The 24809-nt window shown below is 42.2% G+C and overlaps 1 protein-coding gene across 2 annotated transcripts in view; it reads left to right on the forward strand.

The window, feature by feature from the left end:
* The first annotated feature begins 8032 nt into the window (after positions 1 to 8032).
* The window catches only part of hsd11b2 (hydroxysteroid (11-beta) dehydrogenase 2), a 79818-nt gene continuing 63041 nt past the window's right edge, over positions 8033 to 24809 (forward strand). For both annotated transcript variants that reach the window (XM_034184974.1, XM_034184982.1), the window contains exon 1: positions 8033 to 8399. In XM_034184974.1, coding sequence (XP_034040865.1) covers positions 8120 to 8399 — 280 coding nt within the window. In that variant the 5' untranslated portion in view covers positions 8033 to 8119. The remainder of the gene's footprint in view (positions 8400 to 24809) is intronic.

A 24809-nucleotide genomic window follows, 5' to 3' on the forward strand; every position in this document is an offset into this window, starting at 1 on the left:
CAATTAGTCGAACACTTAATCACCTTTAATGTGTGCTGACAGCAAGTGTCCTCACCCTTCCTTGCTTCACGGGCTCGATGTGTCAAACCCAGGCGCGGTCCTCAGCTTCTCACAAACGGACATCACAAGGTCGAGTTCCCGGCAGTTCTGCTTGAATCACACATGCCTTAAATGCAGAACGCCATCCACTTATCTGCTTCAGCTGAAAATCTTTAAGGTTGCATGTGAGCACCAGTCACAGGTGCTTCACATGATGTTGATGAGGGTGAGGACTCTTCAGCCAGCACCTTCTCCACAGAAGAATCAGTTTCCATGCCACCTGAAGAGCAAAGAAAAGAAAAGAACACCAAAACATCCAGCCACACCCCCCAACACACAACATTTGGTATATGTTGCCACAGAGTGTAAGTTGACTAAGACTAAGTAAGCAACTCCCAAACTTGTACAGGAAAAAAAGCCCTGACTTATTAAAAACAGTAGCCATTTATCTGCTGCAGCCAGGTTACACATGTGCATATTCTTGCCCTTTTCCAGCTGCTGGGTCTTCAGCACTGAGGAAGAAGAATGAAGAAGCAGGCAGGCCGTTTTAAAAATCCGTCTCCTCAGCCAACAGGTGGTGCTGTAGTACCCTCCACATCCTGTGTCTTTGCACAAGGATGTGCAGATCTCAGCCCCATTTCCTGCTTTCGTGGTGAGATGTGAGTGTAAGCATGAAGGCAGGATGTCCGGTTGCTGTTCAATCTGAGCGGAAGTTTATGGGATATAAATAAAATAATGCTATCTTTTGCAGCACGGTGACTTAGTGGTTAGCACTGTTGCCTCACAGCATGAAGGTCATGGGTTCAATTCCCGCCTGTGGCCTTTCTGTGTGGAGTTTGCATGTTCTCCCTGAATTTGCGTGGGATTCCTCTGTTTGCTCTGGTTTCCTCCAACATTTAAAGACCTGCAGGTTAGGTGAATTGGAAACTTTATAATTGTCCAGGTCTCCCTTGCAAAAAGAGATCTCAATATGAATGGAAATAACCTGGTTAAATAAATGTTATTATGTTAAATTATGTCAACCAATCACTACCACAAAGCGTGGCTGTTTGAAATTGTGAAATGTAAAATGTGCCTTCATTTGAAGCTTCGCATCCCTTTCGACAAATGCACATCTACGAACCTGAAGGAGCTACTGAGATGTTTCAAAGCAGCTAATTGAACCTAAGTCAGTCCGCAACCCGTTCCTCTGAAGTTGACCATCGCACCAATGTGGGGCAAAGGTCAGAGGTAATGAGACAAAGTTGAAGGGATTAAGGAGTTGTCACATTGCTAATCTGCAGACTGGAGGACAGCAGGCTGAGTACTGATCTTTGAGGCAGCGAGACAGTCAGGTGATGTGAAACACGTCAGGAAAAGCTCACGTGAAGCCATGATTACAGCTAAAAGGGTTAATGATCTGATTCTACACATCTTAGCTGCTTATCGGGTCACACGGGTCAACTAGTGACTTGCTTTACAACACCACACCAGCAACTGCACCCAAATGCTACATCAGGAGATCCAATAAAAAGCAACATAAAGAGATTCACCAAAATTCTACGTCAGGTGATCCACCCAAATGCTACATCAGGAGATCATCCACCCAAATGTGGAATGAAGCGATCCACCCAAATGCTACATCATTTGGGTGTACAAATTATACAATTTTCTTTAAAAATTAAAGGGTTTAAAGGGTTGCCAAATATTTTGAAACAATGACAGATTGTCTTTCAACAGATATCTTTTTTTTTTTTCAGATGTAAGATGTTGGACAACTCTCGTAGCCACATTTTAGCTTTAGCTACTGCTGGTCCTTTCCATGATGTCAGATGTAATTTTTTTTCACAGTGATAAGAGAATAGGAAATGAACTTTTGCTGTGTTGGTGTAAGTTTTCTAGATATCTGAGATGTGTCCAGAATGAATAATAAAGGTTCTGGTTACAGTGTAGTATTAAAAATTCTTGACAATGTATTGAACACATCCGACCAGTAGGTGGCAACTTTAAGGCAGGTTAAAAAGGCGTAGAAGAGCGTTGCATCGAAGGACTGACATTTATCACAAGTTAGTGAGGCATTCGAAAAAATATTATGAATCTTTACTTTAGAATAATGAAGTCTATGTAATATTTTGAATTGAATTAGACAGTGTCTGACATTGTTGGAACAGGATAATAATACCTAACTTGCAAGTATCTAAAAATATTATTACTGTGTAGTTTAAATTTTGTCTGTAGTTGTGCAAAAGTAGCAAATTTACCCTCAATGTACACGTCACAAATGCAACGTATTCCCAGTCTACTCCAATCACAAAATGTCAAATCTAGATTAGAAGGGGCAAAAGATGGATTTGTCATGATTGGTAAAGAGAGGGGCATTGATTTGTAAGTGAAGTGTGATTTGATTTGCTTCCAAATGCGGATTAAATTATACATTAATGTGTTTTTACTATATTTTGATTTGTCAGGAGAAGTTGGTGAAAGTACAAGGGCCGGAGATGAATATGGATCACAGTCTTCCAGTTCTATAGCCAGGTGGGGACGGTGTTAGGAATGATAAAAAAAAAATTCAAACTTTTAAAGGTGCATGCCCAGGAATGCATTATGAAGTTTGGAAGGGATAGACTCCCATTCACCTTAGATATAGTTCAGTGTTTTTTGGTAAATGGACTGTATTTATATAGCGCTTTTCCATCTGCATCAGACGCTCAAAGCGCTTTACAATTATGCGTCACATTCACCCCGATGTCAGGGTGCTGCCATACAAGGCACTCACTACACACCGTGAGCAATAGGGGATTAAAGGCCTTGCCTAAGGGCCCATAGTGATTTTCCAGTCAGGCGGGGATTTGAACCCATGATCTTCTGGACTCAAGCCCAACACCTTAACCACTAGACCATCACCTCCCCTATACAGTTCTTACCTATCAGGATAGGTAAGAACTGTTTTGGTGAACTTTTTGGTGATTCTCAGCATCTTGTAATTCCACAGGAAAGGTTGGATAATTGAGTCAATTTTCTTAAAAAAGGATTTTGTTAGAAATATGGGAATATTTTGAAATAAATATAATATTTGTGGTAGAAAAAATCATTTTGATAGCATTTATCCTCCCGAGTAATGATGTTGGCAGTGTTTTCCAAAACTGAATTTTGTTTTTAAGTTGATCCAGTAGCAGTGAAAAGTTAGACTGTATGAGAGAGGAGAACTGTTTTGTAACCTCAATGCCTAAGTAAGTGAATTTGTCAGTGGATACTTTAAAGGAGAATCTTGCAAGAGTTGTTTGGGGGATGGAGTGGACAGGCATTAATATGCATTTAGTCCAATTTATATACTCAACAAAAATATACGACAGCGTGTACCAGTTCCTGCCAATATCCAGCAACTTCGCACAGCCATTGAAGAGGAGTGGACCAACATTCCACAGGCCACAACTGACAACCTGATCAACTCTATGCAAAGGAGATGTGTTGCACTGCATGAGGCAAATGGTGGTCACACCAGATACTGACTGGTATCCCCCCCAATAAAACAAAACTGCACCTTTCAGAGTGGCCTTTTATTGTGGGCAGTCTAAGGCACAACTGTGCACTAATCATGGTGTCTAATCAGCATCTTGATATGGCACACCTGTGAGGTGGGATGGATTATCTCAGCAAAGGAGAAGTGCTCACTATCACAGATTTAGACTGGTTTGTGAACAATATTTGAGGGAAATGGTGATATTGTGTATGTGGAAAAAGTTTGAGATCTTTGAGTTCATCTCATACAAAATGGGAGCAAAACCAAAAGTGTTGCGTTTATATTTTTGTTGAGTGTATGATAACCTCGATTTTTTTCAATAGATGGTATCGAACAATGGGGTTTAGTCACATATAATAAAATATCATCTGCAGATAATGAAATTTTATTAATTGTAGTCTTAGTTTGATAACTGTGTATTTGGGGATCTAAACAGATACTTTGTGCAAGTGGTGTGATAGTGAGAGCAAAAATTAGTGCCAACAAAGGGCAGCCTTGGCATGTTCCTCTAAACAAATGAAAAGATTTAGACAGGCTTTGATTTGTGTGAATTTGTGCGTCAGGATTTGAATACAAGAGCCTTATCCAATTTATAAACCTATCACCCAAGTCTGATTTGATTTGATCGTTTATTTAGTCCCCATGGGGGCAATTCAGGTGCAGTCAGCAGAAAAATTTGCATTCATAAAACCACATCATACAAGTTCATAAAAACACAGCAGAATAAATATACAAAACAAAAACCAAGAAAAATAAGGTGCAAGTCAGTGTAGACTTAAGTACAACAGTGAGTCCTTAGGTGTTATTTAGGAGAGCAATGGCTGTGGGAATAAAAGAGTTTTTTAGTCTGTTGGTTCTGCCTGTGGGCATTACCAGGCATCTGCCCAAAGGCAGAAACTTAAATTGTGAGTGCAGAGGGTGTGCCGAATCTGCCATAATTTTCTTGGCTTTTGACACAATCCTTGTTTTAAAAATGTCCACGATGTCCATGCACTGAGTTCCCATAATTTTATCACATTCCTTGACAATATTACAAAGACGGTTGCGATTCTTAAGGTTCAGTAAGTTGAGCCAACACAGGAAGGAAAAGGTTAACACAGACTCCACAAAGCAACTGTAGAACATTTTCATGAAGACACCATCTACGTTGTAATTCCTAAGCAGAAAGTGCATTCTTTGATGCGCCTTACTGCACACTGCATTAACCTGCAATTCAAAAGATAATTTATTGTCAGTTTGGGTGCCCAGATGCTTATAATTCTCAACAACATCTATGGGCTTCCCATCAATGGACATTTGATTCAGAACAGGTGGTGTTTTCCTGAAATCAATGTGCATTTCTTTAGTTTTGTCCACATTTATATAGAGAGAGGATGAATGGCACCACTCTAAAAAGTCCAGCAAGACCAAGCTATGGTCTGTGGAGTCATCACCATGCAGAAGGGACAGGATAACTGAATCATCTGCATATTTTATGATGTGATGATTATCATGTTGGCTTTGACAGAGATTAGTATAAAGAACAAACAACAAAGGAGATAAAATGCAGCCCTGAGGGACTCCAGTGGATGATACAAGTTTAATAATTTAAGTACTTCAAACAAATATTCCCACTTTATCTGATCAAACGCCTTTTCCACATGGAGAGTCAAAATAACTAGATCATTATACATGTTTCTGTCAGTGTATAAAATATTAAACAGTCGGCGTAGATTAGATGTTGAGCTTCTGTTTGTTATAAAGCCAGTTTGGTCACAGTGGATGAATGTAAAGGATTTAATCTATTAGCCAGGATTTTTGCATATATTTATAATCTATATTTAATAGAGAAATTGGACAGTATGAGCCTACATTTAATTCATGTTTAACTTTTTTATGAAAAACTGTGATTGTTGCCTGAGTTAGTGTTGGTGGTAGGGTACCTTCCAGTTGAGCTTGTTTTGGTGTAACATACTGCTAATTTTTTTTTTAAAGTTCAACGGTAAGCCATTGGGACCGGGTGCTTTCCCACTTTTAAGGGATGCAATTGCCTTTTGTATTTCTGTAGAGAGGATATCAGTATTAAGCCTATCCAAATCTTGAGCAGAGACCTGCAGACTTTTTATTCATCCTAGGGAAACAAAGTAGTCCTGCACCCTGAGAACACAGAGCCTGGACAGGTACGTAGGGTGTAATTAGTTCACCTAAGTAGGAAGTTGCTAGTCCCTGAATAATTTTAATGGTTAGTAACAGAACCTTAAAATCTGACCTCACAGAGACAGGAAGCCAGTGAAGAGATGCCAAAATGAGTGTAATGTGGTCAAACTTTCTGCTTCTTGTCAAAATTCTGGCAGCGTCATTTTGAACCAGTTGGAGACCCCTAATGCTGAACTGCTGTAAACCAGAGAAGAGAACATTGCAGTAGTCTAATCCAGAAGAGACAAATGCATGGGTCAGAGTCTCTGCATCAGCAATAGACAGGATAGAAGGATTTTTTGCTGTGTTTCGAAGGTGGAAGAAAGGAGTCCCCATGATATCAAAGGCCAACGAACAAACGTAGGTCAAAGGACAGGATCAAAAATCACCCAAGGTTTCTCACTTTGCCAGTGTGATGTATGACACATGAGCCTACCTACTGACGATGTCTCGCTGGACCAAGGACCATCATTTTGGTCTCGTCCGAATTTAAAATGAAGAAATTGCTGGACGTCCAGCTTTTTACTGATGCAAGGCAATCCTAAGGGCTTTATCTGTATGAGATTACCAGCAGTTATTGCCATGTACACCTGACTGCCGTCAGCGTAGTAATGAAAAGTAATCCCCTAATGCCACAGTATGTGCCCAAGGGGTGCTATTCTTCTTCTTCTTTTGCCATTCTGTCAATCCTAAGATGATGATGGCACTGACACGGGATTTTTAAACATAGCCCTGTCCCAAGTTAGTTGCATAGCTTCTTCCATGCTTATGCCATCTATCTTAAGGTCTTCCTGTATATTATTCATCCATGTCTTTGCTTTGCTTCTGCTTCTCCGTCCAGGGGTATAGCAGTGCAGGACTCTTGTCAGTAGACTGTCCTGCTTCATTCTTTTAAAATGACCAAACCACTTTAGCTTCTTCTTACGTATAACATCAACCACTGTTTCATTTGAGCCTACGCTTTGTCTCAGTACTACATTTCTAATTCTATGTGTTGTAGTTACCGTCAGGATCCTTCTTATTCTGAAGAATGATGAAGGTAAGAGGTGCTATATAAAGGGATAAAAGCAGAGTGCCTTAGATGGACCCCTGTGGAACCCCGTATTTCATGGCGCCAAGGTTAGTAGTGTTATTGTACAGGACACAGTGAGAGAGACTGGTTAGGTAGGATGTCAACCACGTAAGTACATTCCCAGCAATCCCAAAATGATGTTCCAGGCTGTCAAGTAGAATACAGTGATCCACTGTATCAAATGCAGCACAGCAACAGAACTTAGTCGTGTCAGAATCCATTGCAAGTAGAAGATCATTTACCACTTTTGTGAGAGCTGTCTCCATGGAATGGTGTGTTCTAAATGCAGAAGTGATCCCATGACCTTCTTGCTGTGAGGCAACAGTGCCACTAATCCACTGCCGCCAATCCACCTCAATGCAGCATAAAGACAGCTATCCAAATGCTACAACATGAGATCCACCCAAACATGACTTCAAGAGATCCACTTACAGTAATTGTTGAATAAAGAGGTCCATCCAAACACCACAAACGCAGACGCACCACAGACACACTAATCTCTGGATCACGAGTCCAGCAAATCTTTGCATTTTCTGTTTTGTTTTCTCTGAAACTAAATACACAGTTGGTGAGTTCAACTGACAGCACAGACACCTGTGAGGTCTCCGTGACGCACACACCCCGCTGGTCCACACCAGCCTTTATCTGATTGTGATTTCAGAACTGAACAACAGTGAGCTGGAAACAATCCAAGTGCTTTTGGAGACATGATGGCCTGGAGGTTAGAAATGTGGGTGTGTGACCAACACGATTCCCCAGTCAGACTTAAAACTCACTCAAATGCCCTTGAGCAAAGTCTTCAATCTCAAAGTTGCTCCTTATGTGCAGTTGAATGCACTGCATGGTAGTATGAGAGAGAGAGAGAGAGAGAGAGAGAGAGAAAGAGAGAGAGAGAGAGAGAGAATATGAATCATTGTAAAGCAGTTTCAGTGTCTGTATCAGGTACAAAAGTATCTTTTTTGATATTTCTTTTGACAGTGGGACATTTTGGAAAATGAGACGTTTTGTCCATGAGGGTTGTTTTTTTTCCTGCAGTAAGAACTTTTTTTTGTGCATTCAGGACATGTCGTGCTGTCACAATTGGTTTAAGGAAACACTATGTCAAACTGTCCTCACACACCGTGTGTGCACATGTGTCCGTGCATGTGTGTGTGAGAGACTTTGTGCTGGTTGGTTGATTAGATGAAGGGCTGCTTCCTTTAGCCCCGCCCCCTGCTGAAGCTCTTAATATAGGCAGACAGAGGACAGACAGCTGTAGAGGACGAGCTGAACCTGTTGCTGGTTCCACCAATCACAGACAGCCACAGTGACACCCGGGAGGACATCCACCTCTGATGATGGACGACTATATGCTGCCCACCTGGATTTACCTCGCCGTCCTGGCTGTCATAGTTGGCAGTGTCATGAAGAAGGTGTTGGCGTTCCACCTGAGCTCCACCCCGGCACTGCTGGCATGGCTCAGCTTCACCGTGCTGGTAGAGCGGTTGTGGGCATTCTGCCTGCCCACTGTCCTCTTGATGGCACTGTTTGGTCTTAGTGTCTGGCTTTACTCCACTTTCAGGCCCGGGGCACTGCCCACTCTGCCTGCACATGGCAAAGCTGTATTCATTACAGGTAAGAGCCACTGTTAAGCTCCTCCCCCTGACCAGCTGTGTGCTTCATCATAGTAAAAACAACTCAGTTTTTTATTATTTTTTTTATAGTCCATTGAGTGTTTCAGCCATTTGTTCTTTGAAATGATCAGTTTTAGCTGATAAAAATCAACTCACATATCAGATCAAGATTTATTTTTATTTTAATCACATCAATGCTAAAATTAACATTTTTACACTTTTGGGCTTGTGGAGTGAAAAAAAAAGTAAAAAAAAAAAAATGAGTGTTTTCACTTTCTTGTGTCATCCATGTATTTTCAATGTGTATTTACAATTATGTTATGTGCTTACACTGAACTTAAAATCACTCACCACACTCACAATTTGAATATAAAGATGACTTACTGCCCCCTGCTGGAATGGCGTGTGAGTCCAGAAAGAAACATCCATTGTTCCATTTTTGCAGCGTTCATCCTTGACCCAAAATACATAAGTATACCAAACGACAAATCAGCTCTCCCTGGTTTTTGCGTAATCAAAGCCATACACACATGCAACACACACACACACAGAGGCCACTTGGCTACAATAATGGCCTGTGTGAAGGTTTCATTCAGGCACCCTTGAATTGTGACAGAAACGTGGAAATGTGTTTTTGTTTTCTTCATCCGTGGAAAACCGGGTCTGAAATGTACAAACATTCCTATTCCTTTAAAATACACACAGGTCCACAAGTATTTGGACAGTGAGACCACCATAATGGATGAGCTTGTTGTGTGGACCTCCAGCTTTAATACAAAGCTGGAGTAGACCGTTCTCAAATGCTGGAGTAGAGTGTTCTCAAAGTGAAGGACACCACCAAGACACCCTCGGTATCTCAAAACGAGTAACAGGCTTCTGCAGCTGTGCCTGGAGAAATGTCAACAATGTCAATGATTCATTGAGATAAGTGATAAGATGAACTTTACTGATCACCCGCAGGATAGAGAAGCATTTTCATACAAAAAAACAAACAAACAAACAAAGTACATGGGAGACACAAGCTGATATCTGACCTAAGAAAAATCCACCTTAAAAAAAAACAATTGGATAATTTTAGTTTCAACATGATCACCTTTTGAATTCGGTCTGTTCATGTTGCAAACACATCTCATCAACGGAACATTTCCAGTCTCCATGGAAATGTGATATTTTATTTTCAAAAGTCTCTAATCAGTTTTATAGTGTATTTTTCTGGTCAGATCAGGACAAAAACAAAATTTTCATTGCACCTTAAAATTTGCCATTGAACTTAGTGAACATTTACCCTTTTTTTTTTTTTGGCTCATTGAAATTCTTGGGAAAGGGAAGTGTGGGGTCCCTTGCTGGAGCTGTTGCTCCCACGACCCCATCCTGGATAAGCGGTTGAAGATGCATTAATGAATGAATGAATGAAATGCTTCAAATTGTATGACTGTCGAATCAGTTTGAATTTGAGTCCTACACTTTGTTTTTCCACATTTTGCACTCCAGTTAAAGTAAAAGCATTTGATTAATTTATTTTGACATTAATATATTGCATTAATTACTTTTGTATCATTTAACTTTTTTTTAATCTGATGTGTGTGAACAAAATGTTTTGTACTGATTTGGAATCAGTTTGTAAAAATACACGGTTTTAATTGAAACGGTTTCAAATTAAGATTTTAAAAATGCTTTGTGTGTGCGTGTGTGTGTGTGTGTTTCTACTCGTTGCCATGTGATACAGTAAGGATTTTGCGTCTGTTCACTCAGTTGAGTTCCATCCCCCGCAGCGTTGTATGTGTTGAGGTGTGTTTGTCACTTTTGTTCATATTGCTGGACTTTGGATGAAGGTGTGGTCACTATCAGGCAGCTCCCACACAGGAAGGAAACTAATTGAGGCCCTACAAATATCAGAAAGCAGGCAGAGCAGATCCCTATGGAGCTGATGAGGATCATGTGGACACACACCGCCTTCAAGTACACACCGGGAAGTGAAGTTTCACATTTCAAACAGGGATCCATTGCAGTACCATGCTGCAAATCCCTAAAAAGCAGAGCAGCCTGTGTGTGGGCTCAGCACCCTGTTAACAGAGGTTGCAACATTTCTCATCAAATTGGCATTGCATAAATACTGACAGAAAGCTGAGCTTATTTGGAACGTAATGAGCTCAAGCACTGCATTTTCTGATTCAGAAATAAATTCAATGAAAACACAAGATAGCCTTCACATTCACACCCTGACCATTAGCCCGACCATCTGCCTGCACAGGGTGAAAAGTTTATTGTCAACCAGAGCTGAGGTCCACCAGACTCCGCAGGAACTAAGTCGATGTCAATCAGGTAATGCTGATATTCATCGTGGTCCCAGAAAAATTTTCAACATGCTGAAAAATCTTTGACGTTCATGCTAAAATTCCAGAAAGAGTTGAGCTCTGCTACATCATTTACCACGAGTACATCATTACTGCTCTGCTTGCCTCTGCTGGCCAACATCAGAGGCTTGACTGGATGCACCACCTTCTCCAGATTCCTTGGCCATGAATAAATGTGTAAATATATAGAAATGTGAAAGAATATGTAAAACCTGTCTCTAGGATGCACCAGTAGCAAATGATGTAATCACAGTTATGTTGCGTTTATATTGGCTGCATCGCGAGACATCTCAAATGTTGAGTCAGTGATCAACTCTGCCAAGCGGAGTGCACTACCAATGAACTATGTCTGTCATACATACGTACACTGGAAAAAATATAAAAGTAACACTTTGTTTTTGCTCCCATTTTTCATGAGCTGAACTTAAAGATCTAAAACATTTTCTATATACACAAAAGCCCAATTTCTCTCAAATATTGGGCACGAATCTGTGTTAGTGAGCACTTAATGTTTGCTGAGATAACCCATCCCACCTCACACGTGTGGCATATCAAGATGCTGATTCGACAGCATGATTATTGCACAGGTGTGCCTTAGGCTGGCCACAATAAAAGGCCACTCTAAAATGTGAAGTTTTGCTTTATTGGGGAGGGGTCTGAAGAGGGGGAGGGGTCAAAAAACCAGTCAGTATGTGGTGTGACCACGATTTGCCTCACGCAGTGCAACACATTTCCTTCACATGGAGTTCATCAGTAGCCAGACGCCATCGAATGTGAACATTTATCCACTCAATTCGGTTATGATGACGAACTCCTGTCAGGTCAAGACCCAGATGATGATGATGACGAGGATGCAGATGAGCCTCTCTGAGACAGTTTCTGACAGTTTGTGTAGAAAGTCTTTGGTTCTGCTAACCGATTGTTGCAGCAGCTGTCCAGGTCTCAGATGATCTTGCTGGATGTGGAGGTCCTGGGTTGGTGTGGTTACACGTGGTTGGATGTACTACGAAATTTTCTGAAATACCTTTGGAGACAACCTATGGCAGAGAAATGAACATTCAGTTCATGGGCAACAGCTCTGGTGGACATTCCTGCAGTCAGCATGTCAATGACACGTTCCCTCAAAACTTGCGACATCTGTTAGTGGAGCAGATACGTTTGATGTTTTTGGCCAGAATTGTTCACACAGTGAAACAAGCATCAGATTTGGCATGAATGTTCTTCATAAATCAGTGTTTGAGAAAAAAGTGCGGCCACTTGAAAATCCAATATGGCGGCCAGGTAGGGGTCAATGAAGAATTACACAGGGGTCAAAATTTAAAAATGCTCCAATCATATTGAAAGCTATACTGATCACAAAGATTCCAAAAAGCTATAGTTTGGACTATCTATGACTGAATGTTATGGGATAAAAACAGCAAGAATGGTGACAAAGGTCAATTGTTGTACAAGGGTCAAAAGTTAAAGTTGCTCCAGTCTTTGTAAAATGTGATGCAAATTATTGGTTGAGTTTATAGGGTTTTGAGTTAATGGAACATTCATCAAGTGAAGGATTGTTTCAGTTATCTGCTGCACTATGTGGCTTTGTGCTGTGTGATAAACTGAACATTTTAGAGTGGCCTTTTATTGTGGGCCAGCCTAAAGCACACCTGTGCAATAATCATGCTGTTTAATCAGCATCTTGATATGCCACACCTGTGAGGTGGGATGGGTTATCTCAGCAAAGAAGTGCTGACTAACACAGATTGTGCACAATATTTGAAGGAAATAGGTCTTCATGTATACAGAAAATCTTTTAGATCTTTGAGTTCAGCTCATGAAAAATGGGAGCAAAAACAAAAGTGTTGCATTTATATTTTTGTTCAGTGAATTGTCGCCAAATGTTGAGCACGGCCAGTACAACGTTGCCCTCTGCTGAGCTATGTCAACCTAGGGCAAAGACAAAAAACCTGGACCCCCGGAGCGAGCCTTCTGTGAATGGGCCCTAAAGCATACCTTCCTCTGGCTTTAATTTTTTTTAAGTCCTTCTTTGCAATTCCACAGTATATGAGTAGATGAGGGATCACCTTTTTTTTTTTAACACATGGTAACAGGCAAGTAAATTATGTATCAAATAGCAGGTCCCTTCAAAGGACAGACGGCTGTGTCGATGTGAAAAAGATGAAGCTGATGACTGAAACCATTTTTATGCAAACTGATTTTGCACATCTTCATGTTAGTTTTTTGGTACAAAACAAATACATGTAGTATTTTGTGCCTAAACAGGGACAACAATGGTGTTAAACACCAGACCTTTTTCTTAAATAATCCCAACTTTTGCTACATATTTAGCAACATACTCAAAAGTTAATTAAAAAAAGTGACTTCTTGTTTCCTAAAATAACCATTTTTAAAAATGTATCAAAGAAAAAAAACATCTCTGTGCATACAGAAAACATTCACAGCACTTCACTTTTTCCACATTTTATGTTGCAGCCTTATTCCAAAATGGATGAAATTACTTTTTTCCTCAAACTACACACACAATGACAATGTGAAAAAAGTATTTTTTTTTTTTTTGCAAATTTATTTAAAAAAAAAAAACTAAAAAAAAATCACATGTACATAAGTATTCACATCCTTTTCCATGAAGCTCAAATTGAGCTCAGGTGCATCCTGTTTCCATTAATCATCTTAACAGCTTAATTGGAGTCCACCTGGGGTAAATTCAGTTGATGGGCATGATTTGGAAAGGCACACACCTGTCTACATATCAGGTCCCACAGTTGGCGGTGCATGTCAGAGCACAAACCAAGCATGAAGTCAAATGAATTATCTGTAGACCTCCAAGACAGGATTGTCTCAAGGCACAAATCTGGGAAAGGGTACAGAAACATTTCTGCTCCTTTGAAGATCCCAGTGAGCACAGTGGCCTCCATCAACTGTTAATGGAAGTAGTTCAGATCCACCAGGACTCTTCCTAGAGCTGGCCACCTGTCTAAACTGAGCCATTGGGGGAAAAGGACCTTAGTTTGGGGGGGGACCAAGAAGCCAATGGTCACTGTGTCAGAGCATCTCTGTGGAGAGAGAAGAACATTCCAGAAGGACAACCATCTCTCCAGCAATCTACCAATCAGGCCTGTATGGTAGAAAGGCCAGACAGAAGCCACTCCTTATTAAAAGGCACATGACAGCCCACCTGGAGTTTTATTTGCTTCAGACCATGAGAAGCAAAATTCTCTGGTCTGATGAGACAAACACTGAAATCTTTGGCGTGAATGCCAGGCATCATGTTTGGAGGAAGCCAGGCACCATCTCTACAATGAAGCATGGTGGTGGCACCATCATGGTGTGGTTATGTTTTCAGTGACAGGAACTGGGAGACTAGTCAGGATTGAGGGAAAGATGAAAGCAACAATATACAGAGACATCCTGGATGAAAACCTGCCCCAGAGTGTTCTTAACCTCTGACTGGGGTGACAGTTCATCTTTCAGCAGGACAATGACCCTAATAGTTCATTCATATTGAGACTTGATCCACCACTAATTGCAAAAAAAAAATATATATATATATATACCCCAGGAATAATATACAACCCCTGGCAAAAATTCTGGAATCACCGGCCTCAGAGGATCTTCATTCAGTTGTTTAATTTTGTAGAAAAAAAGCAGATCACAGACATGACACAAAACTAAAGTCATTTCAAATGGCAACTTTCTGGCTTTAAGAAACACTATAAGAAATCAAGAAAAAAAGATTGTGGCAGTCAGTAATGGTTACTTTTTTAGACCAAGCAGAGGAAAAAAATATGGAATCACTCAATTCTGAGGAAAAAAATTATGGAATCACCCTGTAAATTTTCATCCCCCAAATTAACGCCTGCATCAAATCAGATCTGCTCATTGACATTGACCCTATGCCATGACATTGACCCTATGTGTCTTTTTGCAAGGAATGTTTTTGCAGTTTTTGCTCTATGGCAAGATGCATTATCATCTTGAAAAATGATTTCATCATCCCCAAACATCCTTTCAATTGTCCAAAATATCAACATAAACTTGTGCATTTGATGATGTAATGACAGCCATCTCCCCAGTGCCTTTACCTGACATGCAGCCCCATATCATCAATGACTGTAGAAATTTACATGTTCTCTTCAGGCAGTCATCTTTATAAATCTCATTGGAAAGGCACCAAACAAAAGTTCCAGCATCATCACGTTGCCCAATGCAGATTCGAGATTCATCACTGAATATGACTTTCATCCAGTCATCCACAGTCCACAATTGCTTTTCCTTAGCCCATTGTAACCTTGTTTTTTTCTGTTTAGGTGTTAATGATGCCTTTCGTTTAGCTTTTCTGTATGTAAATCCCATTTCCTTTAGGCGGTTTCTTACAGTTCGGTCACAGACGTTGACTCCAGTTTCCTCCCATTCGTTCCTCATTTGTTTTGTTGTACATTTTTCGATTTTTGAGACATATTGCTTTAAGTTTTCTGTCTTGACGCTTTGTCTTCCTTGGTCTACCAGTATGTTTGCCTTTAACAACCTTCCCTGTATTTGGTCCAGAGTTTAGACACAGCTGACTGTGAACAACCAACATCTTTTGCAACATTGCGTGATGATTTACTCTCTTTTAAGAGTTTGATAATCCTCTCCTTTGTTTCAATTGACATCTCTCGTGTTGGAGCCATGATTCATGTCAGTCCACTTGGTGCAACAGCTCTCCAAGGTGTGTTCACTCCTTTTTAGATGCAGACTAACGAGCAGATCTGATATGATGCAGGTGTTAGTTTTGGGGATGAAAATTTACAGGGTGATTCCATAATTTTTTCCTCAGAATTGAGTGATTCCATATTTTTTTTCCTCTGCTTGGTCTAAAAAAGTAACCGTTACTGACTGCCACAATCTTTTTTTCTTGATTTCTTATAGTGTTTCTTAAAGCCAGAAAGTTGCCATTTGAAATGACTTTAGTTTTGTGTCATGTCTGTGATCTGCTTTTTTTCTACAAAATTAAACAACTGAATGAACATCCTCCGAGGCCGGTGATTCCATAATTTTTGCCAGGGGATGTATTAAAAATGGAGAACAATAGAAGGGGTGGAAAGGCCCCAAATATACAAATTTGTTAATTAGGTATTAAAACCAAAACAAAACACTCAAATAACTGGAAATCTTGTAGCTGTCATCAAAAGGACTGAAATGCAATGCAAATTCACCTGTAGTGTTCTAACAAATACTAGAAACTAAAATCGGGTGCTCTTTTGTATAATTAGTTAATTATGTAATTATAATTGAGCCAATTATTGAAAAGAACACCTATTTTATCATAATGCTTAGAACTTTGAACAAATTCCTATGAGATAAGTGTCAAATTCAGGAAGCGTTCAAATAACACATGTAAGAATCCTAAAGAGGTTGTAATTATGCAAATATGGCTTAAAGAAAAAGTACACCTCACACCAGATAACACAAAACCAAAATGATTACAAAGTCACTGAAACACTTTTTGAAGCTCTGTGATTACTCATTCATCATCTTCAGTCACAACCTCTGGATCCATTGCATTAGAGTGGCTAGAACCTTTGCAGTCTCCACAACCAAATGTATGCTCAAAGCCATGCCTGTGACACGTGCATTTCAAAGTACTGCATCCGGTTTTACAGTTACAGTGGATACTTTCCAGTATGCGGTCAGGAGCTGGATGCAGGTCTGTTCGTACTGGAATGAACTTGCCATTCTTTTCCGTCCATCCATATTCAGTGACATTGAGGCTTCCTCCTTTCCATTCACTTACTTAATGGAAGACACATAGTGAGTGGTACTTTGCTGCACCTGAAGTTGGTGGCAAATCATGTACCCGAATCTCTTTTGAACACCTGACAATCTTTTCTTTAAATCACTGGCATCTAATTTTGTTGAGGCAGTCATTTTTTCCTCCATTATACAGGGACAGAATTGCCTTCTCCCCAGCTTCAATAATTTGATCGTGTTCTGTATCTGGGCAGTCAGAAAGACTTCTGCATGTTTCCTGAATTCTGAGCAACATAATTATGATAATGGCTTGGATTTATAGAGCACTTTTCAAGACACTCAAAGCGCTTTACAAGTTGCATTATTCATTCACTCACACATTCACACATTGGTGGTGGTAAGCTATAGTGTAGCCACAGCTGCCCTGGGGCAAACTGACAGAAGCGTGGTTGCCATTCTGTGCCTATGGCCCCTCTGACCACCACCTCATTCATACACAGGCAAGATGGGTTAAGTGCCTTGCACAAGGACACAATGGCAACATGCAGATTTTTGACTGATTGGGAGCCGGATTCGAACTGCTGACCCTTCGGTCATAAGACGGCTCGCTTTACCAACTGAGCTATTGCTGCCCGCATAATTAGATAATTATCCAAAAGGGCACCCAATTTCAATTTCTAGTATTTCTAACAACACTACAGGTGAATTCTTTTGATGATAGATACAAGATTTCCAGTTGTTTGACTGGTTCCTTTGATGTTCATACCTAATTAACAGAAATTAGCATATTTTGGGCCCTTCCACCCCTTCTATTGTTCTGTTTTTAATACGTTATTCCTGGATATATCAGAGGAGAATCCCACATGATTTTTTTTTTTTTTTTTTTTTTGCAAATTAGCGGTGGGTTGGAGCCTTAAATTGGGTAACTTGACTGGATGATAAGTACAAAGCCAAGATATCAAAGAAGTGGCTTCAGGACAACTCTGTGAATGTGCTTGAGTGGCCTAGCTAGAGCCCAGACCTGAATCTGATTGAACATCTCTGGAGAGATCTGAAAATGGCTGTGCACTGATGCTTCTTATTCAACCTGATAGAGGTTGAAAGGTGCTGAAAAGAGGAATAGGCAAAACTGCCCAAAGATAAGTGCACCAAGCTTGTGGCATCATATTCACCAAGACTTGAGGCTGTAGTTGCTTGCAAAGGTGCATCAACAAAGTATTGAACAAAGTGAGTGAATACTTGCGTACCTGTGATTTCTTGTTTTTTTTTTTGTTTGGTTTTTTTTTAATAAATTTGTAAAAATTTCCCCCCAAAAAAAGTTTCATGTTGTCATTATGGGGTGTTGTGAGTAGAATTTTGAGGGGAAAAAATGAATTTACTTCATTTTAGAATAAGGCTGTAACATAACAAAATGTGGAAAAAGTGAAGCGCTGTGAATACTTTCCAGGTTCACTGTAAAACCTTTTTTCTTCATCATGCAGTGTGGTGGCTAAGTGGTCAGTGCACTTTCATCCAAAAGACAAGGACCTCAGTCCAAGACCACACACACCTATTCTTCATGTAATGTGGAGTTGCATAAGGAAGGAAGGATACTCAGTCTAAACTGTGCCAAATTTAAATGGACCTTCATGGTAATGACAGAAGGGTTCCTAACGTACTGTAAAACTGTTATGCCTTTTTTCTGATGCTTATTACCTCCGCCAAGGAGGTTATGTTTTTGTTCATGTCCGTTTGTTTGTTGGTTAGTTTGTTAGCAGGATTACTCAAAAAATCCTCAACAGATTTCAATGAAATTTTTACCAGGGGTGTACTATGGCCTAACTTAGAAGTCATTAAATTTTGGTAATGGTCTGGAACACGATCCGGATCCAGTAATGTTTTTAGAGATTCTTTATCATTGCAGGATAGGGACAATTACAACATTTCTGCATCTAACTTCATGAAAATGGGTCACAAAGGCTGAACAAAAATTAAATTACAACACAACAATAATTTAGCATTTGTTTCCCCTCACTGAATAAACTTATTAGAAAATTTAAAAAAAACTTGTGTCGTGCACAGTCCCGACTATGCTGTGATCTGATAGAGGCCCCGCCCAGAAACATGTGACTTTTGAACTCCAGCCTTAATTTCATCTCATGTAGATCCTTCTCCAGCACCTGACTTGCCCTTACAGAGTGTCAAATCAGGTCTCAGCTCCAAATCTGTGTGCTGTTGTGCAACCACAAACCAAAAAGAAAACACACAGTAGTGTTCAGAATAATAGTAGTGCTATGTGACTAAAAAGATTAATCCAGGTTTTGAGTATATTTCTTATTGTTACATGGGAAACAAGGTACCAGTAGATTCTCACAAATCCAACAAGACCAAGCATTCCTGATATGCACACTCAAAAGGCTATGAAATTGGGCTATTAGTAAAAAAAAAGTAGAAAAGGGGGTGTTCACAATAATAGTAGTGTGGCATTCAGTCAGTGGGTTCGTCAAGTTTGTGGAACATACAGATGTGAATCAGGTGTCCCCTATTTAAAGATGAAGCCAGCACCTGTTGAACATGCTTTTCTCTTTGAAAGCCTGAGGAAAATGGGACGTTCAAGACACTGTTCATAAGAACAGCGTAGTTTGATTAAAAAGTTGATTGGAGAGGGGAAAATTTATACGCAGGTGCAAAAAAATTATAGGCTGTTCATCTACAATGATCTCCAATGCTTTAAAATAGACAAAAAAAAAAAAAAAAAAAACAGATGCGTGGAAGAAAATGGAAAACATCCATCAAAATGGATAGAAGAATAACCAGAATGGCAAAGGCTCACCCATTGATCAGCTCCAGGATGACCAAAGACAGTCTGCAGTTACCTGTAAGTGCTGGGACAGTTAGAAGATGCCTGTGTGAAGCTAATTTATTTGTAAGAATCCCCCGCAAAGTCCCTCTGTTAAATAAAAGACATGTGCAGAAGAGGTTACAATTTGCCAAAGAACACATCAACTGGCCTAAAGAGAAATGGAGAATATTTTGTGGACTGATAAGAGTAAAATTGTTCTTTTTGGGTCCAAGGGCTGCAAACAGTTTGTGAGATGACCCCCAAATTCTGAATTCAAGCCACAGTTCACAGTGAAGCATGGTGGCGCAAGCATGATGATATGGGCATGTTTCTCCTACTATGGTGTTGGGCCTATATATCGCATACCAGGTATCATGGATCAGTTTGGATATGTCAGAATACTTGAAGAGGTCATGTTGCCTTATGCTGAAGAGTTCATGCACTTGAAATGGGTGTTTCAACAAGACAATGACCCCAAGAACACTAGTAAACAAGCAAAATCTTGGTTCCAAACCAACAAAATTAATGCCTCGCAGATGTGAAGAAATCATGAAAAACTGTGGTTATACAACTAAATACTAGTTTAGTGATTCACAGGATTGCTAAAAAAGCAGTTTGAACATAATAGTTTTAAGTTTGTAGCGTCAACAGCAGATGCTACTATTATTGTGAATACCCTCTTTTCTACTTTTTTTTTTTTTACTAATAGCCCAATTTCATAGCCTTAAGAGTGTGCATATCATGAATGCTTGGTCTTGTTGGATTTGTGAGAATCTACTGGTACCTTGTTTCCCATGTAACAATAAGAAATATACTCAAATCCTGGATTAATCTTTTTAGTCACATAGCACTACTATTATTCTGAACACTACTGTATATGGAGGTTAATTCATGATACATCTACGCTAGGTGGATTGGACAGGAAGGCCAATACCCACTGTTAATGTGAAGCAACCACAGTTAAGTAAAAATAAAAACACAATTTAGTGTGAGGTCTCAGTGGTGTTTAAAGTTTTATGTTATTTATTTACTGGCTTGCCAAAGCTTTAAAGAAACTCATAGCAATGTGAACCGGATCTTGGCACTGAATGCCCTGAGGACACAGTCTGCAAATAGAATTTATGCAATGTTTTCTTGGCAATGCCTCAAGATGTGGCTCTGTACATCCTCCAAGGACACAGGGTGAAGCAGTGTGCCAACGCCCTGACACTATTGTCAACAGCTATTATGATATGCCCATCGTACAAAAGCCACAACACAAGACTCAGCAAACAGAACAGCATGTACTTTAACAGATCAGGTTCTCTGTAAATGGAATGCTGGGAATCCAAGGGTGCCTCAGGAGATGTGGCAGACAACTACTGTGGCAGTTTTTCAGCATTTATGCTACATTCTGGAAAACATGCCCTGCCAGCCTGCAAATGTTTGAGTTGCATCAAACCACCACTACAAATTGTCTTCAAAGCAACTCGACATTTGACAAGGAAATTTGATGAAATTACACCAATATTAACTCCACTTCATCAGCTTCTGGTACATGTGACTGGGTGGCTTTGCTTGAGCTGCTGCCCCCGCGACCCGACTCCTCTCTCCCCTCTCCCCTTCATTACCCTGGCAGACACCCCCATCATCATAGTGGACACCTTCTGTTTCCTGGGAATCACTCTAACCCAGGACCTCAGGTGGGAGTCCACAATTACTTCTGTTGTCAAGAAGGCCCAGCAGAGGATGTACTTCCTGCAGCAGTTGAAGAAATTCAACCTGCCAGCAAGGATCATGATACAGTTTTGTACTGCCATCATCGAGTCCATCCTCACCACCTCCATCACCGTATGGTATGCTGGAGCAGGGACATACAGAGACTACAGCGCGTTATACGCTCTGCCAAGAAAGTGATTGGCTGCAATCTTCCATCTCTTCAGGACCTGTACACCTCCAGGACAGTGGGGCGTTCAGGTCGGATCAGAGCCGATCCTTCTCACCCTGGATATAGCCTTTTTGACCTCCTCCCCTCAGGCAGGAGGCTACAGTCCCTTCGGACCAGAACCTCCCGCCATAAGAACAGTTTTTTCCCCTCTGCTGTTAGCCTCATCAACAAGAACTTTTAGAACTCTAGATTGTTGCTATCACCATTTATCATCACCATTTATTTATCTTAGCTCATACATTCTGTACATTTTGTAACATTGCTATAGTGTTAAGTTTTATTATATATTACTTGTTTTAATGTTAGCACCAAGTACCGCAGCAATTTCCTAATGTTGTGAACTTGTTCACTCATATGGCAATAAAACTAATCTGAAAGGTTTTGCTGTTACTATATGAAATACTGAATAGCAGTCCACCCTCTTTGCTGGAGTTTTTGGGTGTGCATTTAGTCGGGAAGTTAGCATCATAGCTTTTGTGAATTGTCTTGAAATGTTACTCCAAATTCCCTTTCTTCAGTAAAGCCACATTTACATTGCAGATAAGACAGATGGTTTTGCCATTTGAATAAATTAAAAAATAATTGCTGCCAAAGTATTGAGCAGAAGGTGTGAATACTTGTGTACGTGTGATTTCTTTTTTTTTTTATTCTATTTTTAAGAAATTTGAAAATGTTTGCAGAAGCTCCCATGACGAGTAAAAAAATCAAGGACTGAGACGTTGCCCGGTATGGCGGAGCCGGGGCCCCACCCTGGAGCCAGGCATGGGGTTGGGACTCACGTGCGAGCACCTGGTGGTTGGGCCTTAGCCCATGGGGCCCGGCCGGGCTCAGCCTAAAAGAGCAACGTGGGCCCGCCCTCCTGTGGGTTCACCACCTGCAGAGGGGGCCATGGGGGTCGGGTGCAGAGAGGATTGGGTGGCAGTCGAGGTTGGGTGGCCCGGCAGCCCGGTCCACGCTCACAGCCCCTGGCTGTTGCTCCCCAGCTCAGTCGCCATGTGTTGGAGTTCACTCCGGTGAACGAGAGGGTCGCGTCCCTATGCCTTCGGGTCGGGGACAGGTCTCTCACTGTTGTCTCGGCCTATGGGCCGAGCGGCAGTGCAGAGTACCCAACCTTCTTGGAGTCCCTGGGAGGTGTACTAGATAGCACTCTGACTGGGGACTCCATTGTTCTCCTGGGGGATTTCAACGCCCATGTGGGCGGTGACAGTGAGTCCTGGAGGGGGGTGATCGGGAAGCACGGCCTCCCCGATCTGAACCCGAGTGGTGTTCAGTTGTTGGACTTCTGTGCTAGTCACAGTTTGTCCATCACGAACACCATGTTCGAGCACAAGGGTGTCCATAAGTTCACGTAGCACCAGGACACCCTGAGCCGGAGGTCGATGATCGATTTTGTAGTCGTATCATCTGACCTTCGGCTACGTGTCTCGGACACTCGAGTGAACAGAGGGGCTGAGCTGTCGACGATCACCACCTGGTGGTGAGTTGGATCCACTGGGAGGGGAGGAAGCCGGTCAGACCTGGCAGGCCCAAACGTATTGTGAGGGTCTGCTGGGAACGACTGGCGGAACCCTCTGTCAGCAAAGTCTTCAACTCCCACCTCTGGGAGAGCTTCTCCCAGATCCCGGGGGAGGTTGGAGACATGGAATCCGAGTGTACCATGTTCTCCACCTCCATTGTTGATGCGGGCGCTCGTAGCACAAGGTCACAAGGCCTCTGGCGCCTGTCGCGGCGGCAATCCCTGAACCCGGTAGTGGACGCCGGAAGTAAGGGATGCCGTCAAGCTGAAGAAGGAGTCCTACTTGTATTTGTTGGTAGGTGGGACCCTGGAGGCAGCTGACAGGTACCGGCAGGCCAAGCATGCCACAGCCCGTGCGGTCGCAGAGGCAAAAACTTGGGTCTGGGAGGAGTTCGGGGAGGCCATGGAGGAGGACTGTCTGTCGGCCTCGAAGAAATTCTGGCAAACCGTCCGATGCCTCAGGAGGCGGAAGCAGCTCTCCACCAGCACTGTCTACGGTGTGGGTGGGGAGCTGTTGACCCTGACTGGGGATGTTGTCGGGCGGTGGAAGGAATACTTCGAGGATCTCCTCAATCCCATTGTCACGTCTTCCGAAGAGGAAGCAGAGACTGGGGATTCAGAGACATACTCATCCATTACCCAGGTCGAAGTCACAGAGGAAGTTAGAAAGCTCCTCGGTAGAAAGGCTCCTGGGGTGGATGAAATCCATCCTGAGTATCTTAAGTCTCTGGATGTTGTGGGACTGTCTTGACTGACACGCCTCTGCAACATCGCATGGCGGTCGGGGACAGTGCCTCTGGATTGGCAGACCGGGGTGGTGGTCCTTCTGTTTAAGAAGGGGGACCAGAGGGTGTGTTCCAACTACAGGGGGATCACACTCCTCAGCCTCCCCGGTAAGGTCTATTCCAGAGTACTGGAGAGGAGAATTCAACCGATAGTCGAACCTCGGATTCAGGAGGAGCAGTGTGGTTTTCCTCCTGGTAGCGGCACACTGGACCAGCTCTACATGCTCCATTGGGTGCTCGAGGGTTCATGGGAGTTCGCCCAACCAGTCCACATGTGCTTTGTGGATCTGGAGAAGGCGTTTGACCATGTCCCTCGGGGCACCCTGTGGGGGTGCTCTGGGAGTACGGGGTCCGGGGTCCTTTGCTAAGGGTTATCCGGTCCCTGTACGACCGCAGCAGGAGCTTGGTTCGCATTGCTGGTAGTAAGTCAAACCTGTTTCCAGTGCACATTGGCCTCCACCAGGGCTGCCCTTTGTCACCAGTTCTGTTCATTATCTTTATGGACAGAATTTCTAGGCGCAGCCAGGGTGTAGAGGGGGTCTGGTTTGGGAACCACAGAATCTCGTCTCTGCTGTTTGCGGATGATGTGGTTCTGTTGGCTTCGTCAAATCAGGACCTTCAGCGTGCACTGGGGCGGTTTGCAGCCGAGTGTGAAGCGTCCGGGATGAAAATCAGCACCTTCAAATCCGAGGCCATGGTTCTCGATCGGAAAAAGGTGCTTTGCCCTCTTCAGGTCAGTGGAGTTTCCTTGCCTCAAGTGGAGGAGTTTAAGTATCTCGGGATCTTGTTCATGAGTGAGGGACGGATGGAGCATGAGATCGATAGACGGTTCGGTGCAGCATCTGCAGTGATGCGGTCGCTATATCGGACCATCGTGGTGAAGAGAGAGCTGAGTAGTGGCAAAGCTCTCGATTTACCGATCGATCTACATTCCGATCCTCACCTATGGTCATGAGATTTGGCTCATGACCGAAAGAACGAGATTGCGAGTACAAGCGGCCGAGATGAGTTTCCTCCGCAGGGTGGCTGGGTGCTTCCTTAGAGATAGGGTGAGGAGCTTGGTCACTCGGGAGGAGCTCGGAGTCAAGCCGCTGCTCCTCCACATCGAAAGGAGCAGGTTGAGGTGGCTCTGGCATCTTTTCCGGATGCCCCCTGGACGCCTCACTGGAGAGGTGTTCCGGGCACATTCCATCGGGAGGAGGTCCCAGGGAAGATACGCGCTGGAGGGACTACGTCTCTCGGCTGGCTTGGGAACGCCTTGGGGTTCCCCTGGAG

This window comes from Thalassophryne amazonica, chromosome 2 (genome assembly GCF_902500255.1).
Source record: "Thalassophryne amazonica chromosome 2, fThaAma1.1, whole genome shotgun sequence".
Taxonomy (NCBI): domain Eukaryota; kingdom Metazoa; phylum Chordata; class Actinopteri; order Batrachoidiformes; family Batrachoididae; genus Thalassophryne; species Thalassophryne amazonica.